We start from the raw sequence: 27313 nt of genomic DNA, 5'->3' as shown, positions 1-27313 counted from the left end.
TTAAATATATGATATTGCAACAAAGCTTTTGCTCAAAAAGCTCATGGAACATAATATTTTCTCATATTGTTATAGTTATTTGAAATTCTCAATCAAAATTTTACTTCTGTTTATCTTTTTATAAAAATAAATATTTGTGATGGTCAACCCTATAAATGAGGTTTCCTTAAGAAAGTCGAATATATCAACATTTTGGTTGGAGCATAAAAAATTAAAAAAAAAAATATCTTAGAAATTTTCAGAATTTCTTCTAATTGTAGGCAAAAAAAATCACCTCATCATTCCACCAAATTTTTTCCAACTCACTTGGCAACTCTATCGCAAAGCTCCATCTCTTTGTGTGCTCCGACCTCCGGTTGGTCTCTGCGCCCAGATACTGTGTTCAGTCAGTCGTGTGCTAGCGACCAATCGTGAAGGTAGTAATTTCCTTCTCCAGTACGGTTGTGTTCCATAAGGGTAGCAAAAGACACGTGGAAAGTTTGCAAAGTTCAAATAAATCGTTTTTAAGTGCATTTTGTTTACATCTCAAACAGGCAAAGTGAGTGATAAGTGATAACTAAGTAAACTTAAGCTTTTTACAATGGATTTCCTCACGAAAATTAATTTTCTGCCCAACTACTTACACTAATGGGTGTTAAGCGTGTGTGCGTGTGCGTATGTTCGTTTGGTGGGTACATGTGGCACATGGCCTGAGTTAAATTTCAAGCATCGGCCATTTATTTATTTTACTTTAAATTAAATTATTGCAATAGAACACCGTTAAACAAAGAGTATGTGTAATTTAAAATTACAAAACGAGTTACTTCATGTACTCCAGCGAAAGGTCACGCAGTTGTATGTACAAATGTGTGTATATAGACACATATGTTCTTATATATGTATATGTATATATATATGTATAAGTCTGTGGAAAGTCTGCTTTATTGCCTCTTTGCTAACAGTCTTATAACCGGTTCATTAAGGTAGTGGGCCTACCTATGTTTATCATTCGTCTGCTTACTACATACATACATACGTTTACAGATAGCCATAAGGCACAAGTGTTTGTATGTATGTAGGGTATGTTTGTAATCAGGCACATATATTTTTACGCTAACATTTGAAGTGCGGAATACTTGTTTTTGTTGTAGTTCATTTTTTTTGTTTTAAGCGAATCAGGGAACCGAGCAAATTGAACATAAACAAGCATTGTAATTGAAAGTGGGCATGTTTTCCCCGATCTCGACGCTGCGACATTGTACCGCGTTCCAACTCAAATCGCTACAAACTTACAAACTTTTATGTACATGTGTTTTGCCTTGGCTGTGCGCTCACGTTCGGAAGCTTCATTGTTGGGAGTCGTCCCACACACAAAAAAAAAAATTGAAAGAACTCAAGCGACCGTAAAAATATGTTCAGGAAAAGTTGATGAGATTACTTTTATTAAGAAAAAAATTGTAACCAAACTGTTACTAAAATTAACTTATTATTAGCGGGGCTAATGACCGTCCAAATGTTTATTGCAATAACAAGATAAGTACTATAAAGAGCTGCTTATAGCCATAGTTACACATTTATGGACCTATGTATGCTCCACTCAGAGTTGAATGAAATACTGTATACACGGTTATATACATGCATACATATGTACTATATGTGGTTCAACCGAATTCATAAGAATTGTGATAAATCGAAAGTTTGTTGTGTTTGAATGAAAAAAAAAAAATCTGAAAATGTTAAACAATTTCTATGTTAAGAACTACAACATATTAAATATTTATAAAGTGTGAGGTTCCCTACTTTTTTGAAGAAAAAAATACATAATCCTCAAATTTAATGGATAATGTTTATTATCATTCGGAAGAACATTCTTTGGCATTTATTTTTTTAAGTTTATCTCTTTCAAACATTTGTCTACGTCTCAGATTGTCCATTCGTTGATTCCAATTTTCGATGACTCGTTCGAGCCTTTCTACAGGTAACTGGGGAATGACATGACATGGTCTGAATCGAAGCGGTATTGTCTGCATAGGTTTTAGACTTTACATATCCCTACAGGAAAAGTCTAAATCTAATGAAATTACAGCTCTTCAATCTCTTCAAGTCTCAAATGCGGCAATTTTGCTTGTTAATGATCCTAATCGCTCAACAAAATTTGGCTCGAAAACGTCGAATCTTCGTGGAACTTTTCAAGAGCACACAGATCAAAGCAATGTTGACGCATGGTCTATCCAAAAAGGCTATCTGCGCTATGCGTTTTGTAGATAGTCATTCGAGGTTTGGTATCTGACATTCAAGATTTGGTAACTGATAGATTCCAAGAATTCGATGGCTTAAACACTCTAGCACTTTAGACATGATAATTGTAATTGTTGTGATCTTGCAGAAATACTCACGGCAATTAAACTTTAAGGTGCAAAACCAATCATATAGAGAGAAGTCAGCCGAAAGTTCGAAAATCCTGATATTAGTTATATAGCGACATATTGGCCGATATACATATGTGGCATAAAGTCAGGGGAGTTCGAAAATCTTTATATTAAGTATATGAGGCCTAAGGGAAGTAGCAAATTTGGTTGTTGTAAGTTAAGTGGTTTACGAGATATGTATATATGTACATCAAATTTGTTAGAGGGCGGGGCCACACCCACGGACGGACAGACGGACAGTCAACTGTATTTCAACTTTTCTCGTCATCCTGATCAATTTATATCAATTTACATAACCCTAGTTTTAGGTGGTACGTACAACCGTTAGGTGAACAAAACTATAATACTCTGCAGCAACTGGCTGCAAGAGTATAAAAATCGCTACTGAACTATGACCATGTATAAAAAACATAATTTTAAGATTTAGGTCTTTGGAGCCACTTTATACGTATTTTAAAAAATTTAGTCAGGAAAAGTTTATCCTAGTGGGTCACATTAATGTGTAAGGGAGTCTTAACCCTAAATTATGGAAGGATAATTTTTTCATTTATATTTAACTAGAGGACCCGTCCACGCTTCACTGTGGCTGATACATATGTATGTAGATAATACAACTATTACCATCTATATGATTTCTATTAGTTGGATTATAACTATTAGTTAATGAGATATAGCATTTCTGTGAAGCAACTTGTGTTAGTTTGCAAAAAAAATGGATCATAAAGCATTTCGTGTGTTAATACGAGTAAAGCATTGCTGTTTTGGGGAAAATACTGTTGAATATGGGCCCAGAGAAATCCACCGTTGAAAAAATATTTGCTAAGCTGGAAAGAGGCGGGATGAGCAGCGAGGACAATGATGCTCTAAAGAGGCGAAAGCTCCGTGCAAAGTGGGTGCCTCGCAAGTTCATAATCCAACAAAACAACGAATAACTTATACTAAGAAGTGTTTGAGTGCTCTTTAATCGTAATAAAACATAATTCTTGCGTCGGTGTGTGACAATAGAAACACAGCTCAATCAATTCCCACCGGAGTCCAATCGACAGTCATTCTAGTGGACTCCACATGATGAACCGGCTCTCAAGCGTGGAAAGATGAAAAAGTCGGCTGTCAATGTTATGACATCAGTCTTTTAGGATGCACGTCAACGACTGATTACTGAGCCAGTTATAATCTATTGCACGGCGTATTTGGTTGCAGTTATTTTCTACTATTCCAAATATTTAGCAATTGTATTATTTTTGAGTAAGAATATGTTAAAAATGGTGCGTGTATATTCAAATGATTTCTACAAACATGAATAATTTCTGTATTTATGAGTTGTATTAAATTTAAAGGTATCCTATGACCTTACCCTGTTTCTAAGCTACTTCCCCACCAATTTTCAGCCAAATCGGTTCAGCTGTTCTTGAGTTATAAATAGTGTAACTAACAACAACTTTCTTTTATTTATATATACATAGATTTGATTTGTGACAAAAAAGTGTAAAAATACATTGTTATCTACAGTACTGCATGGCGCGCTGTATGGAGCGTGATATGTTGTGTGAGATAAAAAGGCTTCCTAGGTACATAGGAATAGGTTGATAAATAAGATCTTATTTTTTAATAAAAATAAAATAAACTATACACATTCGTGGTATTTATATGTACATCTACGGAAGTTTTATCGGGAAATTTACAACATTTTATCACTTTTTAAAATTATTATTTGACTTAACTTATGATTAAATATGTATGTATGCAGTAAAATATAAATAGAATATTAATTACTATTAACATAAAAAATTTTCCATTCCATTAAATCATAGAAAACTTTAAAAATAATTTTTTTTAACTTTTAATCAATAGTTGTATATTTATTAATTTAATATTAATTATTTATTTCACCCAAAAAGAGCTCAAATTTAGCTATAAACTTGTTTTTATTAACAATTTTTAAATAGAATTGAATAAAGAAATATTTAACTTTTTTCACATAAGTTTAAAAATTTTTAATTAAAAATTGTTAATTCTATGAAGGAAACATTTTTAATCCAATAATAATCTTTAATATTCTATTTATATATATTATTACATTTACATACATACATATGTACATATACTTAGATGCCTATTCACATGCAAAATGTTTAATTACGCATTGATTAAGCCATAAAATATTGTCAGACCGATTTGGGCTTCCTAATTGACATAGACACTAAATAAAATAGTAGCTATATATATAAACACATACTTATGTACACGTTTCCATGCAAACACATAAATACAATACATTCATAGGTGCGTATAAATCTCCAATTAGCACGCCAATAAAAAGCTGTGCAGACCACAACGCAGTTACTAACCTCATAATCGTCATAATCATCAACATACATATGTACATATGGCGCTGTCTTATCGCTTTATCGCTCACTAGCAAGCTCTCTCAACCCGGCCTCTTTTATTTAATATTTAGGTGTGAGAGACCTCATTTTGTTTTTGCTTTCAGTAGAAAGAAACGTCAAGACCTGTCTGCCAGACAAAGCAATTGTGATAAGATAATTTTTGGCAACTCTCGGGGTTTTTTCAATTTCTCAGAGCCATATGTAGTCACACACATACAAACGCTTATATGTACATAAATATATTGCACACATAGTAGTGGCCAAATGGTCGCACACGTGCTTTGAGAGAAACATAAACAATGGGCATGCCGACGCTGTCAATGGCGTGATTCATAATTAGTGATATCTGAGTATACCCTCCTCGGTAAAAATATACATAATAGCATGGTTTTCATTTATCCATTTTTTTTTTTTGTTTCGCGGGAAATACTAACATTTTTGTATGCTCAGTAAGCACATGGAAGTTAAGATTTCTAGGCCTCTCTCTATGAAAAAAAACCAAACTCTATAAGGTACACATCATCTCCATCCTGCAATATGGTGCAGAGGCATGGACGATGATAACATCTGATGAGTCGACGTTACAAGTTTTCCAGAGAAAGGTTCTGTGAAAGATTTATGGTCCTTTGCGCGTTGGCCACGGCGAATACCGTATTCGATGGAAGGATGAGCTGTATGAAATATACGACCATATTGAAATGGTTCAGCGAATTAAAAGACAGTGGCTACGCTGGCTAGGTCATGTCGTCCGAATGGACAAAAACATTCCAGCTCTGAAAGTTTTCGACGCAATACTTGCTGGGGGAAGCAGAGGAAGGGGAAGACCCCCACTCCGTTGGAAAGACCAGATGGAGAAGACCTGGCTTCTTTTGAATCTTCCTTACAATTTGTGGATATCATGCCAATAAATGTAAGTGTTCGTCTTTTGAAGCAAACCAATTAGACACTCAATTTTCGACTTCTGCGTAGGAATCGAAGTTCTGCTTAGCCGATGCGTATACCATCGATGAAAACAAATGGTAATCGGAAGGGGCCAAGCCTGGTGAATATGGCGGCTGCCGTAGCAGCTCCGAGGAAAATACTATGATTGTTTCCTGAACCGATTTAGCGGATTTATGTGTAGATGCATTGTCGTGTAACAAAATAATTTTGCCGTGTCTTATGGTCCATTCTGGTCGTTGTTCGATCAATACATGGTTCTACTTGACCATTGGTTGTCTGTAGCGATTAGTATTAACAGTTTCATCAGATTTTAGAAGTTCATCACATACCATCAAGCTCTGAGCATTGCCTTCTTACCGTCCGTTGTGCTGTATTATCGCATGATTTTCTCCATTTATGATTCTAAAAATAAATCCATTGAGGCAAAATTCACAAGTGTTTTTTCGGTTTTCTATTTGTGTTTCATTCAATTTATGTGGCACCCATTTTCTTCCCTTTTGGATCTTTCGCATAACTTTCAAACAGTCTGAAATTGTTCCTGGGGAAATTATCATTGAATACAAGGTCTTAAACGCCCTTGTTTGTGAGTTATTTTTAGGTTGGATTTTTGAGAAATCATCATTGTTCCCGGGTTTCTTTTCGATGGGGCTCCTTTTCCACCTAGTCGATATAGCATTATTTGGTTCGGTATGGACCCGGGTCTGTGTTGTTTAAGTACCATATAAGCTACGTATTTGGAACTGTTCCGGTATTCATAAGTAGCTTCTACCGTAACTGACGTAGAAAATCTGGTTACCACTTATCATATTTCGAAATTTAACATAGAGAGCAGAAAATGAGTTCTTCCTACTTCCTCCTGCGATCTAAGAAAACACAAAGGCAATCTTTAAAGAAAATTATTTGCTCTTTTTTGTATTCCCATGTTTATTCAAAGCCTTTCTATTGTCATTCATTTTGTGATTTCTATTTCTTTTTCAGTTTTGTTTTTATAAATATTCAAAATGTCGTCGCCAAACTGCTATTTGGTACTGGAAGACAACACCATATTGCCTGGTCATGCATTTGGTGCCAAGGCGCCCGTCGATGGTGAGGTAGTTTTTCAAACTGGTATGGTGGGTTATCCCGAATCGATGACCGATCGCTCATATCGTGCACAAATACTGGTACTAACCTATCCGCTAATCGGCAATTATGGAGTGCCAGATGAGAAAGAGCTCGATGAACATGGCCTGCCGGTAAATTTTGAATGGTTCGAAGGCATTACAGTAGCTGCGCTGGTGGTGGGCGAAGTGTGCGAATCACCCTCACATTGGCGTGCAAACCAGACGCTGTCACAGTGGATGGAAGGTCATGGTGTACCAGGCATTAGCGGCATAGATACACGTGCACTCACGAAAAAGATACGCGAAAATGGTTCCATACTGGGTCGCATTGTTTACGAGAAACCAACAAATTTGGGTAGTCTCACTTTTGCCGATCCAAATTTGAGAAACTTGGTAGCCGAGTGTTCGGTTAAGGAGCCACGAGTCTTTAACGCCACTGGCACGCCACGTATTTGTGCCATCGATTGTGGTTTGAAGCTGAATCAGATTAAGTGTTTTGTGTCACGTGGTGCGCGTGTCGATTTGGTACCTTGGAATTATCCACTGAAAGAGGAGGAGTTTGATGGGCTCTTTATTAGTAACGGTCCTGGTGATCCGGTTGTCTGCAAGGACACAGTTACGCAGATACAACGCGTTTTGAAGAATGGCAAGAAACCGATCTTCGGCATTTGTTTGGGTCATCAACTGCTCGCAACCGCTATTGGTTGCAAAACATACAAAATGAAGTATGGCAACCGTGGACACAATCTGCCATGCGTACATAACGGCACTGGACGGTGTTTCATGACCTCGCAAAATCACGGTTTCGCTGTGGACAGCAACACATTACCAGCTGAGTGGGAGCCGCTCTTCACCAATGCCAACGACAACACTAATGAAGGTACCAAGAAACAATTCACCAATTTTTTTACCATTAGTAATTCAATAAAACTCTTTTAGGTATCATTCACACAAGCAAGCCATACTTCTCGGTACAATTCCATCCTGAGCATACCGCTGGTCCTGAAGATTTAGAATTGCTTTTCGATATTTTTCTCGATGCCGTTAAACAGAAAAGTCTTGCAGGTGACGTGAGCTTACGTCAGAATTTGATCAATCGTCTTACATACCAACCGAAATATGACACCATACCCGAAAAACGTCCACGTAAAGTGCTCATACTCGGCTCCGGCGGTCTGTCAATTGGGCAAGCGGGCGAATTCGATTATTCCGGCGCGCAAGCGATCAAGGCAATGAAAGAGGAGAAAATACAAACCGTTCTGATAAATCCCAACATCGCCACCGTACAAACATCGAAGGGTCTCGCCGACAAGTGCTACTTCCTGCCATTGACGCCAGAGTATGTGGAGCAGGTTATACAAGCGGAGCGTCCAAATGGCGTGCTGCTCACGTTCGGCGGTCAAACAGCGCTCAATTGTGGTGTCGAATTGGAACGTGCTGGTGTCTTCGAGAAATATAATGTACAAATATTGGGTACACCCATACAATCGATTATCGAGACGGAGGATCGTAAAATCTTCGCCGACCGCGTGGCCGAAATTGGCGAGTGTGTGGCACCATCAGAAGCTGTCTACTCAGTAGAAGAGGCATTGGAGGCCGCTAAACGTTTGGGTTATCCAGTAATGGCACGTGCGGCATTCTCATTAGGTGGTTTAGGTTCCGGTTTCGCAGACAATGAACGCGAACTAGAGACACTCGCACACCAGGCATTGGCACATTCAAGTCAGCTGATTATTGACAAATCGCTTAAAGGTTGGAAGGAGGTGGAGTATGAGGTTGTGCGTGACGCCTACGACAACTGCATAACCGTTTGTAATATGGAAAATCTTGATCCTTTGGGTATACATACCGGTGAGAGTATTGTGGTGGCGCCATCACAGACACTCTCCAACAAGGAGTACAACATGTTGCGTAGCACTGCATTGAAGGTGATACGTCACTTCGGTGTGGTCGGCGAATGTAACATACAATATGCGCTCAATCCACACTCTGAGGAATATTACATCATCGAGGTGAACGCACGTCTTTCTCGCAGCTCCGCTTTGGCTAGCAAGGCTACGGGCTATCCGTTGGCATATGTTGCGGCCAAGTTAGCGCTTGGAGTTTCCCTACCATCGATTAAGAATTCCGTAACTGGTGTGACCACAGCGTGCTTTGAGCCCAGCTTGGATTATTGTGTGGTCAAGATACCCAGATGGGATTTGGCGAAATTCATACGCGTCAGCAAAAATATTGGTAGCTCAATGAAGAGTGTAGGCGAGGTTATGGCTATTGGACGCAACTTTGAGGAGGCCTTCCAGAAAGCATTACGCATGGTGGATGGCGGCGTAAACGGTTTTGATCCCGATCAGCATCCATTGTGTAAGGAGGAACTAACTGAGCCGACAGACAAGCGTCCATTTGTGCTTGCGGCGGCGCTAAAGGCCAACTATGGTGTTGAGGAGTTACATCAGCTAACCAAAATTGATAGATGGTTCTTAAACAAGATGAAGCACATTATAGAGTTTCATAATAGCTTGGAAGAGACAGGCAATCCACTGTCGGGCGCACAAATCTTGCAAGCAAAGCAGATCGGCTTTTCTGATAAACAAATTGCTGAGGCTATTAAGAGCACGGAGTTAGCGGTACGTAAGCAGCGTCAAGAGCTGGGCATCAAACCTTTTGTCAAACAAATAGATACCGTGGCTGGCGAATGGCCTGCGGCTACCAATTACCTCTACCACACTTATAATGCTAATGAGCACGATTTAGAATTCCCAGGCGGTTTTACGATTGTGGTTGGTTCGGGCGTCTACCGTATCGGCTCATCGGTGGAATTCGATTGGTGTGCCGTTGGTTGTTTACGTGAATTGCGTAATCTCGGCAAACCCACAATTATGATAAACTATAATCCGGAGACAGTATCGACCGATTATGACATGTGCGATCGTCTCTACTTTGAGGAGATTTCTTTTGAAGTTGTCATGGATGTTTATGAAATGGAAAATTCTGAGGGAATTATACTTTCGATGGGTGGTCAATTGCCAAATAACATAGCCATGGATCTGCATCGCCAACAGGCCAAAGTGCTCGGCACATCACCGGAGTCCATCGATAGTGCTGAGAATCGCTTCAAATTCTCACGCATGTTGGACCGCAAAGGCATATTGCAACCACGTTGGAAGGAATTGACGAACTTAAAGAGCGCCATTGAATTTTGTGAAGAAGTTGGCTATCCCTGTCTTGTGCGTCCGTCTTATGTGCTCTCCGGTGCCGCTATGAATGTGGCCTATTCCAATCAAGATCTGGAGACCTACTTAAACGCTGCATCACTCGTTAGCAAGGAGCATCCAGTAGTTATATCTAAATTCTTGACAGAAGCAAAGGAGATCGATGTGGACGCCGTGGCGGCGGATGGTGAGATTTTGTGCATGGCCGTTTCGGAGCATGTAGAGAATGCTGGTGTGCATTCGGGTGATGCTACTTTAGTAACACCACCACAAGATCTAAATCATGAGACTTTAGAAACCATTAAGCGTATTACACGTGATTTGGCCGCTCTACTCGATGTGACGGGTCCATTCAATATGCAGTTGATTGCTAAAAATAATGAGCTCAAGGTTATTGAGTGTAACGTGCGTGTCTCACGTTCATTCCCCTTCGTATCGAAGACATTGGATCATGATTTTGTGGCAACAGCAACGCGTGCCATTATTGGGATAGAGGTGGAACCGGTGGAGGTGTTGCATGGCGTGGGAAAAGTCGGTGTGAAGGTGCCGCAATTCAGTTTTTCACGTTTGGCTGGTGCCGACGTACAGTTGGGTGTGGAAATGGCTTCCACCGGTGAAGTGGCTTGCTTTGGTGACAATCGCTATGAGGCCTACTTGAAGGCTATGATGTCTACCGGTTTCCAGATACCGAAGAAAGCTATACTACTCTCGATAGGCAGTTTTAAGGTATATTCTGACGATGAATAAGTTAAAATTGTGGAGGTATAATAAACCGTAAATTTAACTACTTTCAGCACAAAATGGAACTATTGTCCTCGATCAGAGACTTGGCGAAAATGGGCTACAAGTTGTATGCTTCCATGGGTACTGGCGATTTCTATGCGGAACATGGTGTTGATGTGAGTACAACGAATTAAAAAAATACTTCGATTTAAGAAGACAATTCCATATGGGGCTCAGTCGATTCCACATAAATCTAAACACTTTGGGGGTCTAAGTTCCTCGATCTAAAATAAATTGTGAGTGGATCGACTTTCAATCTAGTTTAAGTCGAAACTAATGAGTTAATGGCTACGTTATGCTTTGCTGTTGTAGTACAAAAGCATTCCCTTAACAATTAGGATTGCTGCCGAGTTGAAAGACATTGGCCATAAAAAACTTTTGGTTCAATTCTGTTATAGGTTAGGTAAGGTTAAACTGGTAGGCCTATAAGCCACGCATAGGTCAGTTTTGGTCCTTTGTAATATCAGATGGAGATCAGTTTCTAGGTCCAAGGGATATAGTCATCCTTTAGGATTCCTGCGCGTGAAGCGAAATTTAAGAGACTCTGCAGCTTCACTGTCGATACCTCCTACAGTGTATCATACCACGTGGTACCCCAGAAGCTTATAACGTAGTCTTGCCAAGAGATGATCCACTGTTTCCCTGGCGCCCTGCTCTAAACATTTCCTGCAGTCTTCTCGATATGTCAGCCCCATTCTACGTGCATGTGTCCTTGAACCCGATATTCATTAGTTTCGAACAACTTAATTCAACTTATAAAGAACTCTACCTTCACACTCCATAATGGAAAATGGTAGTTAGGACATTTCTATGCAATTTTAAATCTCTTTATTTAATTTTAAGCTTTTGATAATACTTTCGATCTTCTTCAATCCAAATATGTACATATATGTATGTATGTACATTGCCCTTAAAAAAATAACTTAAATCAATGTCAAGACTCCGAGCACTGATTGAAAGCACCTTTCAGCTGAAATGTTTTGCGTCTTATCACCTCTTTTAACTGCGAACGTGTTTCTTCCGAGGCCATCGAAACGAATAGCTTTTCCGTTGACGTTGTAATATCTTTAATGACTTGCGAATTGCCGTGCGTTAGCTTACGCAGCATGCCAATTCTTTTACTAAAATCACCGAGTATTCTATCATCACTTGGCGTCTTTACTGCAGAATTCCGCGGGCTATCAGTTGTCTCTGTTGCTTCATCTTCGCCTTCCCCTACCACTTGTGATTTATTGACTTCTTCACTTCCCACAATGACATCAATACGATTGTTCTCACCAACATCATCGTTCAAACTGTAGTTATCAATCGATTCATAGCTCTCATAAGCGACCTCCCGCTTGTCTCTTTCAACTGCAGGTGCATCACAAATTTCCGTTACTTCGGGATTGAAGCGCAAAATACCAACCAAACTCTGTCCCTCAGGCTTTTGTATTGGATTTGTGTCTCCTTCATGTACTTCCACCACATGTTCGGTAAACTTAATAGACTTGCGTCGCCCCAAATTGGGTGTTATGTTATCCACTAACTCGAGATCATTGTAAGAATGTGCTTGCTCAACGCTCTCCTCCAACGACTTTGCGATGCTTTTTCTACAAGTCGCTGGAGAGTTTCCTCTTTCACTGTGCGTTACTTCAATGTCGACTCTTACGGTACGCCGCACGCTCTCTAAATGCTCGAAAACTTCTTTGGTTAGCTTAGTCTTATTGCTGGTCTCTACACTTGTGCGTATCGGCAAAGTAGGCGGTAAGTTTTTAAAATCTTCATTCGTCTGCAAACCGGCAATTTCCTCCTCCAAACTACCGATAGTGTTGAGGTACTCTCTAGCACCCATATCACAACCATAATTATTGTAGAATTTGCAGAGGCGCCTCGCGTGTGCCAAGAACGTTTTAGCCAAATAACAAACACGAAACTCCATTGCCTTTTCGGTCATCGCTATTAGATGGTCGATGATTATTTCGAGTATATTTGTGCGTCGTAAGTTTTCAACACCCTGATTGAGATGCTTCAATTTGGAGTTTTTTATATTGCGCCGGAAGAAAAACTATAAGAAGGGAGAGGAAATGGTGGATTGTTTATGAAGTAAAGGATGACAGAAGAGATCATAAAATATTTGAGATCAAAGTCATGAAATATCTTAGTGATAAGTTCCAAAATATTTCCACCTCAGTGTGTTTGCAACTTACCTCGATATCTATGGACTCCTCTGACAAGCGACGCCGTTCATATTCTTGTTTCTTCTTCATTTCAATATTGTGTCGCATCACATGCGTCTTCCTTCGTAGTTTACCGTTGGTTTTCTCACGATGTTGCTTCATGCCGACCAAACCCTTTGCACCTTCGTCTTGCAAGAGTGCCGGTTCATCTTCCGCCGCATCCAAACCAACTAGACTTCGTGAATTTTTCGCTTGCATTTTCAATTTCAACATATTATTTTCGGAAATATTTTCAAATATCTTCTTAAAATTCAATTTTGGAAAAAAGTCTTCTTCAAAATCTAGATTTTTAAGTGCCACCATTAGATGCATCAAAGGATTCGCCACAATATCGGCCAGTATTGAGAATAACATGACCAAAGAGTATTCCGGTATGCTCTCGAAGAGATTACGTTCTTCAATAAAGAAGTCCTTTAAACATTTTTCGCGCAGTCGCTGCATAAATGTGCTAATAAAACGCAAAAGCACCTCACCGAGATACTCCTCCGGCCAGCCAGTGTAGTTGCGCTCGCATTCCCAGAAGAGATGCATGCGCAGATGCTCCATTATGAACGAGAGCGCCTTATGCTTCTCTTGTGGTTCGACAAATGTCTTCACCAAAGCCTTGGTCATCATGAATACTTTCACTTGTGTATTTGTTAAATGTTGCTCCAAGTAGCGCTCCGCTTTCGGAAAAACAATACGCCATTCGAGCTCACGAAAAGGATTCCGTTGTCGTTTGGGCGCATAACCAATGGGTATGACATGAAAGCCAAAAGTTTCGATACGTCTAATCATCGAACGCGTTGGCCACTGAAATTGTTGTCCCGTTAGTGGATTGGTGGAGATAGGACGCTCACGTATGCGAAATTGAAATGCGCAATCCGGCCAGTGTTGTGCATTATGCGCCACATAAATGGCGGGTATGAGTTCGAAGTATTTTGTGTAGATCGATGAACCGCGATATGTGCCCTCGCTTAATTCTTCGGGGAATATTTGTAGGCGATCGGCAAGCTGTTGACGTACCAACTCACCAAAATAACGCATAAATTCTTTGGAGTTAAGATAACATTGCTGCATCAGTACCTGACGTCGTTCCTGCTCCAACTTATACAGGCGTATGGCCTCCAACGTCTCGACATCTCGGTATCGTGTCTTCTCATTGGCTCTCCTTTGCACGCCATTGTAACCTTCATCAGCGCTGTCTTCATCATCGGACTCCGGCTCAGTTTCATCTTCATCGTCATCATCATCGTCGTCGGTGTCTTCATCATTCAATGGTTCAGCAAACTGCCGCAAATTGGATACACATGAGTCTGGCAAGACTTTGGCATCCAATTTATAGTTACCACGTTGATTGTGCATCTTAAGCTCGGACAATGGATGATGTGTATTCAAATGCGCTATGTAGGTGTAGTCATACTCAGATTCAGCGTAATTGCTTGGCGCTTTAAGACTGTAGACACTCGTCGTGCTATAACCCGAGCTGCCGTCCGTATACACATCGCCATCGGTAGCCGCAATTCGTTGGGTTTTTGGCTCTTCACGTAGTTTCAGCCGTACATAGCCCTTCCATTTTGTCTCGCGCAACATTTCCATGTAGTCCTCCTTACAGGGCGTTGTGTTGTAGAAATCCGTGTCCAAATCAACTTTGCAAAGTGGTGAAATTGAATCGTAATTGGCATCGTTCGGTCGCGCTATATCGATATTTTCGAATATCACATACATTGCCAGCGGCTGGAGCGGTTGAGGTGTGTGTTTCTCTGGACCGTGGCTGTGAAGATATTGGAGAATGATTACCAAATGTATAGAGGAAAGAGTAATGTGAATATTTTTTAAACTCAAAAAGAGGATCTCATTATGTGAGACATTTTATCGAACACTGATTTTCTCTTATCACATTTACTTAAGAAAGCATCATCTAATTATCGGTGAAACACCAATGAAGATGCCACATACAAATAGAGTGTCATGAGTTTTTCTTACTCGATTTCACTTCATACTCACACTGGTTTGTATTGCATCCACTTGGAGACAGCAGCATCCAATGGCGTCGATAAGAGTATGGAATGCTCCTCGAGATTCTGATTCAAATCATTCTCTTTGGCTAGCAATTCCTCAGAAATGTTTGCCAATTCACTGGAACAATGAAATAAACATGATTAAATATTAGATAAATAATTAGTGATGTACATATGTACATATATGAAATGTGTTTATAACGCGAAACCAGAGTGTTGCACTTGCGAACCATATACCTAACAGTTACGATAACATTTGAATTGATAAGACTTTTAAGCACTTAGAAATCAATGCCAATTAAATTGCAATATTTTCAAAGAGCTTCCGGTTTTAATGGCTATTTCCTATCTCAAGTGTTCTGATGACAATTGGTTTGCGCTTGAACGAAAGCACTTGGTCTATGAAAGAGGGACTATATTAAGGAGAATTTATGGCCCCAATTATTGACTCCATTAGAGCAGTTGGAGAGTTAATCATAGTGTCAAATGACGAGAAATCGATGAAGTGACGAATTTGGTTCGCGTATTTTATTCAAATATTAATGGGATGAAACGTAAGTCCTTATTACTATAAGTTCACAAAACTGCGAAATTGAAAATTGTGTCTATAATAAGACCCTGAAAGTAAGATGTCTCCATTAACGTTTGATATCAAATAAATTTTTACTATGGGAATGGATAAAAAGAAAACCAGGAATCAAGTTTCACATTACTACGAAAAATATTCGAATTTCGATTCGATTTTCCATCATGGCGATTTTCCATATTTAAAAAATATATCATAAATTTCAATAATATCTTAAAACAATTACGATTTCTTTAAAAATTCCTGATCAGTGAAAAAGCACATATGTCTTGTAGAAATATTAAGTTTTTTCGAAATTGGAATATTTTGAAACAACATTCCAAATCTGTACCAATTTTGGAATTTAAGGGCTTAGAATGCTCCCACTCTTTAATTGACAAAGATTTCGAAATTAGATGTATAATTTTTTATTCTCTCTTAACATTTCATTCTGAATATCGAAAACTTTTTTTCGAAAACATGAACTGTCACAACATTTTTATAAATACATTTTATCGAATTTCGAAAACGCCTTAACATTTTATTCTGTATGTCGAAATATTTTTTTTTCGTGTTTTCGAAAAACTAGTTGTCACAACTTGTTGATTAATAAATTTTTCTATATTTCGAAAATGCCCGTACATTTCATTCTGAATGTCGAAAACTTTTTTTTAAAGCACTACATTTTTTCGAATTTCGAAAATGCGTTAACATTTCGTTTTGAATTTCGAAATATTGTTTACGAAAACACGAATTGTCACAACTTGTTTATTAATACGTTTTTTTAAAATTCGAAAATGCATTTCATTCTGAATGATGAAAACTGTTTTTCAAAAACAAGAATTGTCACAACTTATCGATTAATATTTTTTCGAATTTCAAAAATGTCTTTACGTTTCTTTCTGAAATTCGAAATAACGTTTTCAAAAACACGAATTGCAACAACTGGTTGATTATTACATTTTTTCGAATTTCGAAAATGCCTTAACATTTCATTCTGAATTTCGATATTGTTTTCGAAAACACGAACATCCACAACTTGTTGATTAAATCATTTTTTCAAATTTCATTCTGAATGTCAAAAACTGTTTTTCGAAAAAATTAGAATTTTTGAAAAGAAATTTCGAAGATCTACAAAATTTCAGAGTGACATCATTTTCGAAGCACTTTTTTTAACACGAACACAACTCTCGCCAGCAACGCGAGCTCAACTAGTTCCTAATTATATATGCTCAGTTTAATCTATACATTTTCACCACCCATTCACCACGTACTTTTCATAATTTCCGAAAAACTGCAACGTTAACGACACCTGATTCATGATAAATGTGCAGAGATCACTATCTAAATGATTTTGTATTTGCTGCTCGATTTGTCGATTGAATTCTTCCTTATTGATTTCGTAGCTTGTGCTCTGCGAATTCAGGCTATTCGTGCGCTTCGTGCCACTAGCGTGTTTCGTGGTTATGGAAGTCTGCTTTTCGGGGTCCTTGCTCTGTTTGCTCTTCCTTTTTGTCTTCTTCGCTTGCTTCTTTTGCAATTTGGCAATTTTTTTTAGTTGCTTTTCTTGCTTGCGTTTGCGTTGCTCACGCTTACGCTCCTCAAATTGCAACTCCTGCAGAGGATTGTTGGGCGTTTCCAGCAATTTAGAGCTGGACCGACCCATTTCATAATTTCTTTATTATTCTTATGCGGATTTTTTTATTTTTATTTTTTTAAGTTTTTGTTTTTTTTTTTGAACCTTCACATTTAACAGTTTTTTTATATTATCTGCACTTTTATATATTTTTTTATTCATACGCCCGTTTGCATCCACTGCCGATCGTTCTTCTACTGTTCGCAGAAATTCGCAATGATTGCAGATCGCCCGGCGAGTTATCGCTTTTTGCAATCTTTGATCGAATCTTATTTTTTTATTACTGTTTGCTGTTGTGTGTTTAAAATAGATATTCGAATGCCCGACTTGCTACCTTCTTCTGCCGCATACTTAAATTGCAATGCATTGGCTAGTCACACGCACACAAACAAAGTTAACTTCATATCGTCTGGCACGTGTGGTTGTGTTGTTTTTGTAATAATTTGATTTGATTTTCTATGTAATTGATAATTTCTGTTGTCATTTCACTTAACTTGCAGTTGTTCAACTTTTTTCCTTCATTTTTCTGCATGGTACTTTGTGATTTTTTCGTCCCTCTGAGTAATGAGTGGTGAATGCAGATGTATATTTAACTTTATACATGTATATATTTGTACATAAATATGTACTCATATGAGCACGTACAGTGCTCTCAACATTTAATTTCTGCGTAAACATCATAAATCATCTGCTCAAATAAGAGTATAGGTTAGCTGTTGGTCTACAGTTTAGGTCAATGCTATATAGTATCCAGTATCAAGGACAGCATACAAAATACCAGAAACAAGAAAAAAATTTATTTCGCTATTACACCCTTCACAGGTGAGGTTCTTACAGCATACAATTTTATAAAATGATATTTTTGATCGGTCGTCTTGTATGTCAGCTATATGTTTTATTGTTCTGATCTGAACATTTCGTTCGGAGGATGCAGCGAGAATATTTTCGACAATAATCTGTGTTAAAATTCGTAAAGATAACTTGCTAAACAAACACATTTTTCTAACAGAGACTAACAGGGACTTCGATCGATCAGATTCTTTGGCAGCTATATCCTATAGTTGTCCGAAGTTAACGGAACAACTTCTTGGGGAGATGATGTAGGCAAATTTCGGGTCTTAAATCGATATCTCAAAATTGAAGGAGTAGTGCGCATATAAATACACGGTCATGACTAAATCAATTCAGCTCGTCACGTTTATCATATAAGGTGAGCCATTTCAAGGTTCTCCACTTTTTTTAAAGAAAAAACACAGAAACTTCAAATTTAATGTGGAATTTTTATTATCATTCGAGAGAATATTCTTTGACATTTATTTTATGAAGATTGTCTCTTCTCTTTCATCCGTTGAGTCTAATTTTCGATGACTTGTTCGAGCATTTCGACTGGTAACTGGCGAATGTCACGCGTGTTGTTTTGCTTCAAGGCTTAAATCGAAGCAGGATTGTCCGCATAGACCTTAGACCTTATATATCTGCACAGGGAAAATTCTAACGGTATAATCGACCGGCCCAAAAAGTGAAATTATCTGCTCACCGAACTATTCTCTCAAAAAATCCATTGATAGGTGCGATGTGTGTGAAGTGGCGAAGCTTTGTTGAAACCAAATGTTGCCGGGACGAGGTGCGCTTTCAGACATAAAATAGTCGGTAATTACGGCCGATAACAGTCCTCATTGACGGTTATGTTCTCACCGGCATTATTTTTGAAGAAATGTAAACCAATGATTCCACTTCCCCACAAGCTACACCAAACCGCTGTTTTTTCTAGATGAAATGATCTTAAATCCCTTCAGGTTGCCCTTCGTACCAAATGCGGCAATTTTGCTTGTTTACATACCCATATATGTATGTACATACATATATACTTAGTATGATGTCTCATGTTGCTCTCCGGGTGTTTCAAACTTCATTCCAAACTTCCTCTGTTCAGGGTATAAAAATATATAGTCGTTGTTTTATCTACAGATAGCGAGAAAATAATCGAGAATCGATACAATATTTTATTTATACTGTTAGTTAAATATATAAGTATATGTATGTATAAGCCAAGGCAAATAGTATTGTAGCTCTAATGAAGAACTAAAGGAAAGGTAAAGGTACAAATTTAAGCTCTTGGGTTCCTTTTTTTCGTGAGCGGTGAGACGGCAAGATCTGATTTCCAATTTGTAGAAGAATTCTCGATACTCACGTTTAATCTGGCCCTTTAGCATATCTAGCTCGGTCTTTTTTCAGAAAACATTTGTTTGAAATAATTGCCATGAAATGGACTGCAATAAATCTATGTGTGATGAGCGATAAGAAACCATATTCTGTAAAACAAATTTCTCTCTAAGTATTTTCTACGGAAGGAGATTAAAAACCCAAAAAGTTGCCGATTTAATTTGCTCCTTTATATAGCAAAGACGAATAGCTGCGAAACGATGTAAATTCTATAGTATATTATATTTACTACTTCGTACTTTGGTATTTCTTGCAAAAAATTATGTTGAAAGTTCAAATCAGAAAGACTTGACTTTCCATGTTGATCCCAATTGGCATCAGCAAGCCTATATTCCTCAATATCAGTTCAAGACAATTTAGTAAAACCATTTAGTAAATAATGGGGACATTTATAGTATTTTTATTCGCTTCAACTTAGTGGGTCCCCTCACTTCCAACTTACTACGAGCTCTCGGGCTGTTTATAAATATTAATCTCACTTCTTTGCACACATTTCGACGGACAGTTTGACCGATATTTATCCACACATATTGTATTCCTATAAAAATGTATTTGTATGATTAAAATCGTTCTTATCTTCAACAGGTGGAATCCGTACAATGGACTTTCGATAGGCAATCGCCGGAAGATCCCAATGGCGAGCTGCGTCACTTGGCTGAGTTCTTGGCTAATAAACAATTTGATATGGTCATCAATTTGCCAATGAGAGGAGGAGGTGCAAGGAGGTGAGACATAACTCAAGTGTAATTAATAGTTTAAAAGCTACCGGCTGGAATATGGCAATTGAAAGGATGGCATAAAAGAGAACGAAGAGCAGTAAAGATAGAAAATAGAAGTCAAGTGAAAATTAGCGTATGCATAAAATTATCTGAATCAATTCTTTTATACATATAAGGCAGCTTCTTGAAGTTCAAAAGTAGCTTGGTCATCTGAAGTTCAGAGTATAATAAGTAATCAAGGCGCCCTAATAACTCCCAAGCACATTTGAGCACCCACTTCACAAAATTTTTTTATATACAATTTTTTTGGTTTAAGGAGAGACTACGTATAGTGGTCGAACCGAAGCTCGTATCATAAAATTAAAATAGCATCTTTAACATCGCCTCCTGACTTAAGTTCATGGGAAACTCGTTCTCATGGTGCTATTTTCACTGACTTTTAAAATTATCATTAAAACCTATTAATTTCGTCCTCTACTATTTCTTTCAGAGTGTCTTCGTTCATGACTCACGGCTACCGCACACGTCGTCTCGCTGTCGACTATTCCATTCCGTTGGTGACCGATGTCAAGTGCACAAAACTTTTAGTTGAGTCCATGCGCATCACAGGCCGTCGTCCAGCAATGAAGACACACACCGACTGCATGACTTCCCGCCGTATTGTTAAACTGCCCGGTTTCATTGATGTGCACGTACATTTACGTGAGCCTGGCGCCACACACAAAGAAGACTTTTCAACCGGTACTGCAGCCGCCTTGGCTGGTGGTGTGACACTGATTTGCGCTATGCCCAATACAAATCCTTCGATTGTGGATCGTAACAGCTTCCAGGTCTTCCAGGACCTGGCCAAGGCCGGCGCACGTTGCGATTATGCGCTCTACGTTGGCGCTTCCGACTCAAACTGGCAGCACATTGGCGAACTGGCCTCACAAGCTTGTGGTTTGAAGATGTATCTGAATGATACGTTTAGTACGCTGAAAATGACCGACATGACAGTATGGGAGAAGCACATGCAAAACTGGCCGAAACGTGCGCCAATCGTATGCCATGCCGAGCGTCAAACTATGGGCTCGGTTATACTAATGGCACATTTGCTTGATCGTCCCGTACATATTTGTCACATTGCGCGCAAGGAAGAGATTATGCTCATACGCGCAGCAAAGGAGAAAGGCATACGCGTAACCTGTGAGGTTTGCCCACATCACCTGTTCCTCTCCACAGATGACATTCCCGCTATTGGGGATGGGCGCGCAGAGGTACGTCCAGTTTTATGTACATCAGAGGATCAACAGGCGCTGTGGGACAACATGAACTATATCGATGTGTTTGCAACGGATCATGCGCCACATACGTGGGAGGAGAAGAACTCTGAGAAGCCACCACCGGGTTTCCCAGGTTTGGAAACCATACTACCACTGTTGCTCAAAGCTGTCGACGATGGTCGCCTGACATTGGAAGACATACAGAATAAATTCTATCGCAATCCGAAACGCATTTTTAGTCTACCCGAACAGCCCAACACCTACATCGAGGTGGACTTGGATGAGGAATGGACGATCAATAGAGAGGAAATGCATTCGAAGGCGAAATGGACACCATTCGAGGGCATGAAAGTGAAGGGTAAAGTGCATCGCGTTGTCTTGCGCGGCGAAGTCGCTTTCGTTGATGGTGAGGTACTCGTGCAACCCGGTTTCGGGCAGAATGTACGCAGCCAATATGGACGCAAGTCGCTAATGCAACAATCCATGGAATCACTTGATATTTTCGCCTCCATTGACGGTCTCGACAAGCCACAAGATCGTAGTACCGACTTTCTTTCCGATTCACAGGCCAACGAAGCGTTCGCCAAGCTATTGGCTGAACCACCATCAAAGGTGCATTTTGCTGGTGACCCCAGCTTATTACGTCCCATCTCACCATTGCCACGCATACGCTGCGACTCAGCTAGTAATTCGACACTGCGTGAGCTGCTACCTAAAAGCCATCCCAATGCGCCGCCAATCAGTCCCGTGGTACACAGTCTACTCAACAAGCACATACTCTCCGTTGACATGTTCAGCAAGGAGCATTTGAATGAAATCTTCAATTTGGCACAGTTACTGAAGAGCCGTGTCTCCAAAGATCGCCCACTGGATGACATTTTACGTGGCAAGATTATGGCGTCCATTTTCTATGAGGTTAGCACCCGCACCAGTTGTTCCTTTGCGGCTGCCATGCAACGTTTGGGCGGACGCGTGATCTACATGGATCAGACAAGTTCGTCGGTGAAAAAGGGTGAAACTTTGGAAGACAGCATCTCCGTCATGGCCGGCTACTCTGATGTGATTGTGTTGCGTCATCCAGAACCGGGTGCAGTTGCAGTAAGTTAAAAGCAATTTTCGCAGTTTTCTTTCTAAATAATATTATTTTTCGTTCCTCACAGCGCGCCGCTAATCACTCACGCAAACCGATCCTCAATGCCGGCGATGGTGTCGGCGAACATCCAACGCAAGCGCTGCTCGACATCTTTACCATTCGTGAGGAGATCGGTACCGTTAATGGCCTCACCATCACAATGGTTGGCGATCTAAAACATGGGCGCACAGTCCACTCTTTGGCGCGTCTCCTTACCCTGTACAATATCACTTTACAGTATGTTAGTCCGCCGAATCTTGGCATGCCAGAGGAAATCGTACGCTACTTAGCTACAAAAGGTGTCATACAGAAGACTTTCAACTCCATGGAAGAAGCTTTGCCGACAACAGATGTACTGTATATGACACGCATACAAAAGGAACGTTTCGCCACCGAGGAGGAATACAAGAAGGTAAGAAAAATATTTCAGATGGAGAGATGTAAAGGAGGAAAGTTCGAACTCGTTTTTTTGACGAGTCTATTTGGAACTTAATGGATATTAGGTTTATAGGGACAAAGGCTATACAGGTTTATCCAAATCATAACCAGATATACATATCGAACGAAGGTTTTAGTGCGTAGAGGCAAGTTTCTTGCAAAAGGTATCCCAAAATACATTGCTAGACCCCCTATCCCAACTTTGAGAAAGTCTCGAAATTTGAATATTGTCTTCTAAGAGAAGATAATGAAAGAAAAACGAAACACTTTGATCTTTAGTAGATTGAATCTGTCAAGATCGAACAATCAAATACTTGGAAGTCTTTCGTTCGTATGAAGCTGAGGCTTTGAGTTTTCGAAAACGTTGAAAAACATGTTGTTTTGGTCGCACAAAAAATTACTGTTCTGGCAGTTCTGAGCTTTTCAATGCTATTTCTTTTCAGTGTACTATAAAAAAATTAGAAGATGGCTACTTCTGTAACTCTGCTTTAGTATATCTAATTTTTTCTGTCTTCTTTTCTACCAGGCATGTGGCCACTTTGTTGTGACTCCCAAACTAATGACTCTGGCGAGTCGTCGCACAATTGTTATGCATCCGCTGCCACGTGTCTTCGAGATCAGCAAGGAGTTCGACTCAGATCCGCGCGCCGCCTACTTCCGTCAAGCCGAGTATGGTATGTATGTGCGCATGGCATTGCTGGCGATGGTCGTCGGTTCGAGAGGCTAAATGCCTACAGCCATTTTTTCCAACCCACCCCGCCCCCACAGTGCGAAATAAAAGACATTTTCGGTACAGTTATGTGTGTGATTTTACATATATTTTTTATAATTTGTGTAATCTTTTATAAACTAAGAAAAATATTTTGTAATAAACTACAATTTGTTGAAATAAAAAACAAATAAGTTCAATCGTGTTTTTGCTAAAAAATATTTTTTTAAAGTATTTATGATATTTTCATAGCTAAAATGCATTTAGAGATATTAACGGTGCTTATCGTGAAAATTCTCCAACTATATTTACAGTTATCAGGTAATCATGTGCTTAAACTAATTGTTTAGTAATATTTTCCTTGTTACTTTTTGTGCTTAAACTGCTAAACATTGATTGCTATAAAACTAAAACAATAACAAAAAAAAAAACGAACGAAGTAAGCTTTTGCGAGAAAAACCTCTCCAAATCAGTCTTCACATTTCCACCAGCGCGCTCTGAACATCAACCCACACAAGCTCAATTCGCGCATGCGCATAAATTCATATTTATTTTACGAAATTTATTTGCTCCAACAATTTCTTCGAAGAAATTCTTCCTTCTTAAGCTTCAAAAACGCTCGATATCCACAGCGGTCTCCTTCACATGCACTTTCGCATTCACCTCATCACTCCAGTGCGTCTTCTTCTTTGGCTTCGACAGCGTATTCGTCAAATTCAACTCACTGCCCATAAATGCCGAGTTTAGATTACCGGAGAGATTACCAGAAGAAATCACCGAAACGGCGGGATTGTATATGGGCGTTGGTGGCACGGAGTTGCCCTCTTCGAGGCTTGTGGTCGAACGTGTGCTGTTCTCATCCAAACTGCAAACGCGTGCGGTGTTGCCAGCTTTTCCATTTGCGGTGCGCGGACAATTTTTACAATGTCTTACTCTGCAAAAGAGGCGGAGAGAAAAAATCCATCAATTAATTTAAATATCGGTGTTTAACTTTTGTTTATGGCACTTACTTCTTGCCGCTCTTGCAGCTCACTAGAGATACTAGTACAGCTAATATGACCATGGCAGCGAGAAGTCCAGAGAGTCCGGCGATCATGGTCATCATCTCGTGTGGTTCGCCATCAGAAGTCACTTTGGTTACTGAAATTATATGAAGAAAATACAAAATTTAGAGATATTGTATATTTTCTTTAATTGAAAACATTAAACATTTTAAGCAATATTTATGCCTTTGGTCACTTCATCCTATTACTATAATTGACCAATTTAAAAACAAGTTTCAAAAAAAACTATTTCTTATTCTTGTAGATCATGAATATCCCCTTAAATTGTTCGCAGATTGGTTAAAGTCATGGAAGAAGATCTAATTGCTTGTTTTGGTAATTGTTCTATTTTAGATCTTTGGTTCCCTAAATATACAAACAGAAGTTCCAAAGAACTTATCACTCGGTGGTTGTTATTTCAAATAGTCACAATCTCCATTGATCAGTGTGGTAACTATATTAAGAAGCCTAGTTTGTTCTGATTAGGGGACCGGACATTTTAGATGCATGCACTTAAATCGTAATCCTTAGTACGTTTGCAGTGGTCGTCAACAAAAGGGGAGTATCTTAGCCAAGCTGATTTTTTCTTTTCGTTGCGGGTGTTTCTTTACGTTACGGGTCCTAAACACAGCTCACAACCCTGGAGAGCGATGTTTCGCCTTCTTACTTTAGCTCGCTTTCAAACGGATGTTTTTTGGCTCTCCAGAGGATACTTGGTCAAAGATCGGAAGTCGTGAGTTGCTTGAGTCATATGTAAGATAATTTTTGGCCCCTCCCAACTGAATGGCGCTCAGATAACTTTCCTCACTTGCGTGAACCTCTACATCCATTCAAAAGAAGAAGTTTGTTCAGATATGAGAGCTTCAGGATCAGGGCTCATAGCCACTATATTTTATAAGAAATTATATAACTTTAAAATGATATTATATTAAGATTTCTGTAGGCTCTGAAGTGACTCTGATTCCAATACGAATGGTTGTTATAATTCTATGGTTGTTAAGTGGTTAAAATTCTCAAAGAGTTTCGATATTACATTCATTTAATGCGGTTTTTTTCGGTTGTGTTGAAAATTTATATAACTTTAGATTTAAGAACCTTACTCTAATGGTGGCATAGTTAAGCTATTTCGACTTTTCTGATTATCTTGAATAAAGCTTCTTCAATCTATCGAAGTTTTATGAAATATTACTCGTAAAGTGTACAGTTTCATATCATGGAATAAGGAGAAATCGTAAAGACACCCAAGAATATTTTGTTAATTATGATCTTTTTATGCTAAGATTGAGTTGAAATTATTCGAAACCAAGTTTTTCTATGAAAAATTCAAGTTATCTGCTTGCATTTAGTTGGCTGCCTAGGTTCGTCTTTTGTGGAAACAAATCGTGTTAAATTTATCGTCTGTTTGATAATTGGGTTGATTTAGTCAATACAAGTCGGCGAAGTATCGGTAAGAATAAACTACGATCTCTTGTTTTCAATATCAGTCTCCCATAACCCATTCAATCAAGCGCAGATGAACTTCAGAAACAAGAAATAGGCGCGAGAGCACACTCGTTGTGAAATATGGTAAATAATTTGGTATTAGAAGGCCTATGTTGCTTTTTTTCGACTTATTTAGTATTATACATTGTGACAAAAAAGCCCCGGAAATGGTAATTAAATTCCCCGGGTAAATTAGTTGGTAGGAGTGTTCTTGATTAATATGCCAAATACCAGCGCGATCCGTCAATCAGTTTGTTTGCGGCAGCTGCTTAAGTCGGTACACCTCAGTAGTGCGTTACGATTTTTACAATGGATAGAAAAATCGAACAAAGAATTTGTCTAAAATTTTGTATTTCTAACCAAATTTCGTCTACGGAATCGTTGCAATTGTTGGAAATGACTTATAGTGATTCAGTTTTATCAAAAACTCAAGTTTACGAGTGGTACAAAGCCTTCAAAGATGGTCGGGAGACCGTTGAAGACACGCCTCTTTCTGGACGTCCTTAGACCTCTCCAACTGATGAAAATATTACAAAAGTTAAGAATATAGTGCTTGAAAATCGTCAGGCAGGTATTAGAAATATGGCAAGAGAGCTTGACAGCTATCGCGAGTCCGTTCGAATGATTTTGGCGAATAGTTTGGGTATGAAATGCGTTCTTGCTCGACTCGTTCCTGATTTTTTCAAAACGAGTACCGTAAACAGGTCTCTTTGGACATGCTTGATCGTGCGAATTCCGATTTCACATTCATGTAGAGCATTGTAACTGCCGATGAGACATGGGTTTAAGAGTTTGACATGCAAACAAGTAAATAATCATCGGAATGGAGGCGAAAAAAACGAGTCGTTTATGGTTTGGTGCATCATGAATTTGTTCCGGAGGGACAGACGGTCAATAAGGAGTTCTATTTGGCCGAATTGAGCAGATTGCATGGGAACATTCGTCGAAAATGGACGGAATTGTGAAAGAAGAGAATTCGGTGAAGGAGCAGAAGGTCATCCCAGAAAGAGCATATTAAAATTGTTTCGAGGACTGAAAAAATCGTTGGCCTAA

General features: G+C 39.0%; 3 protein-coding genes across 5 annotated transcripts in view; 1 reads left to right on the top strand and 2 right to left on the bottom strand.

The window, feature by feature from the left end:
- Nucleotides 1-403: 403 nt before the first annotated feature.
- LOC120776148 (CAD protein) lies at nt 404-23897 on the top strand. The gene is made up of 8 exons (XM_040106689.1): nt 404-538; nt 6716-7720; nt 7780-10775; nt 10844-10948; nt 20061-20200; nt 20685-22554; nt 22617-23000; nt 23553-23897. The coding sequence occupies exons 2-8, from the start codon at nt 6739-6741 to the stop codon at nt 23751-23753; spliced, it is 6678 nt and encodes a 2225-aa protein (XP_039962623.1). The 5' UTR covers nt 404-538; nt 6716-6738; the 3' UTR covers nt 23754-23897.
- On the bottom strand, nt 11748-17291 carry LOC120776149. The gene is made up of 4 exons (XM_040106690.1): nt 16891-17291; nt 15038-15169; nt 13022-14804; nt 11748-12879 (listed from the first exon to the last, which is right to left on the bottom strand). Exons 1-4 carry the CDS (start codon nt 17280-17282, stop codon nt 11767-11769), a joined length of 3420 nt encoding a protein of 1139 aa, XP_039962624.1. The 5' UTR covers nt 17283-17291; the 3' UTR covers nt 11748-11766.
- Nucleotides 23898-23930: 33 nt separating the features above from the next.
- The window catches only part of LOC120776150, a 33930-nt gene continuing 30547 nt past the window's right edge, over nt 23931-27313 (bottom strand). For all 3 annotated transcript variants that reach the window (XM_040106692.1, XM_040106691.1, XM_040106693.1), the window contains exons 3-4: nt 24746-24875; nt 23931-24669 (exon numbers count right to left, since the gene is read on the bottom strand). In XM_040106692.1, coding sequence (XP_039962626.1) covers nt 24345-24669; nt 24746-24875 — 455 coding nt within the window. In that variant the 3' untranslated portion in view covers nt 23931-24344. The remainder of the gene's footprint in view (nt 24670-24745; nt 24876-27313) is intronic.

This window comes from Bactrocera tryoni, chromosome 4, assembly GCF_016617805.1.
Source record: "Bactrocera tryoni isolate S06 chromosome 4, CSIRO_BtryS06_freeze2, whole genome shotgun sequence".
Taxonomy (NCBI): Eukaryota; Metazoa; Arthropoda; class Insecta; order Diptera; family Tephritidae; genus Bactrocera; species Bactrocera tryoni.
Note: the sequence above shows the minus strand (reverse complement) of the source record. Positions and strands in the feature narration are given on the sequence as shown.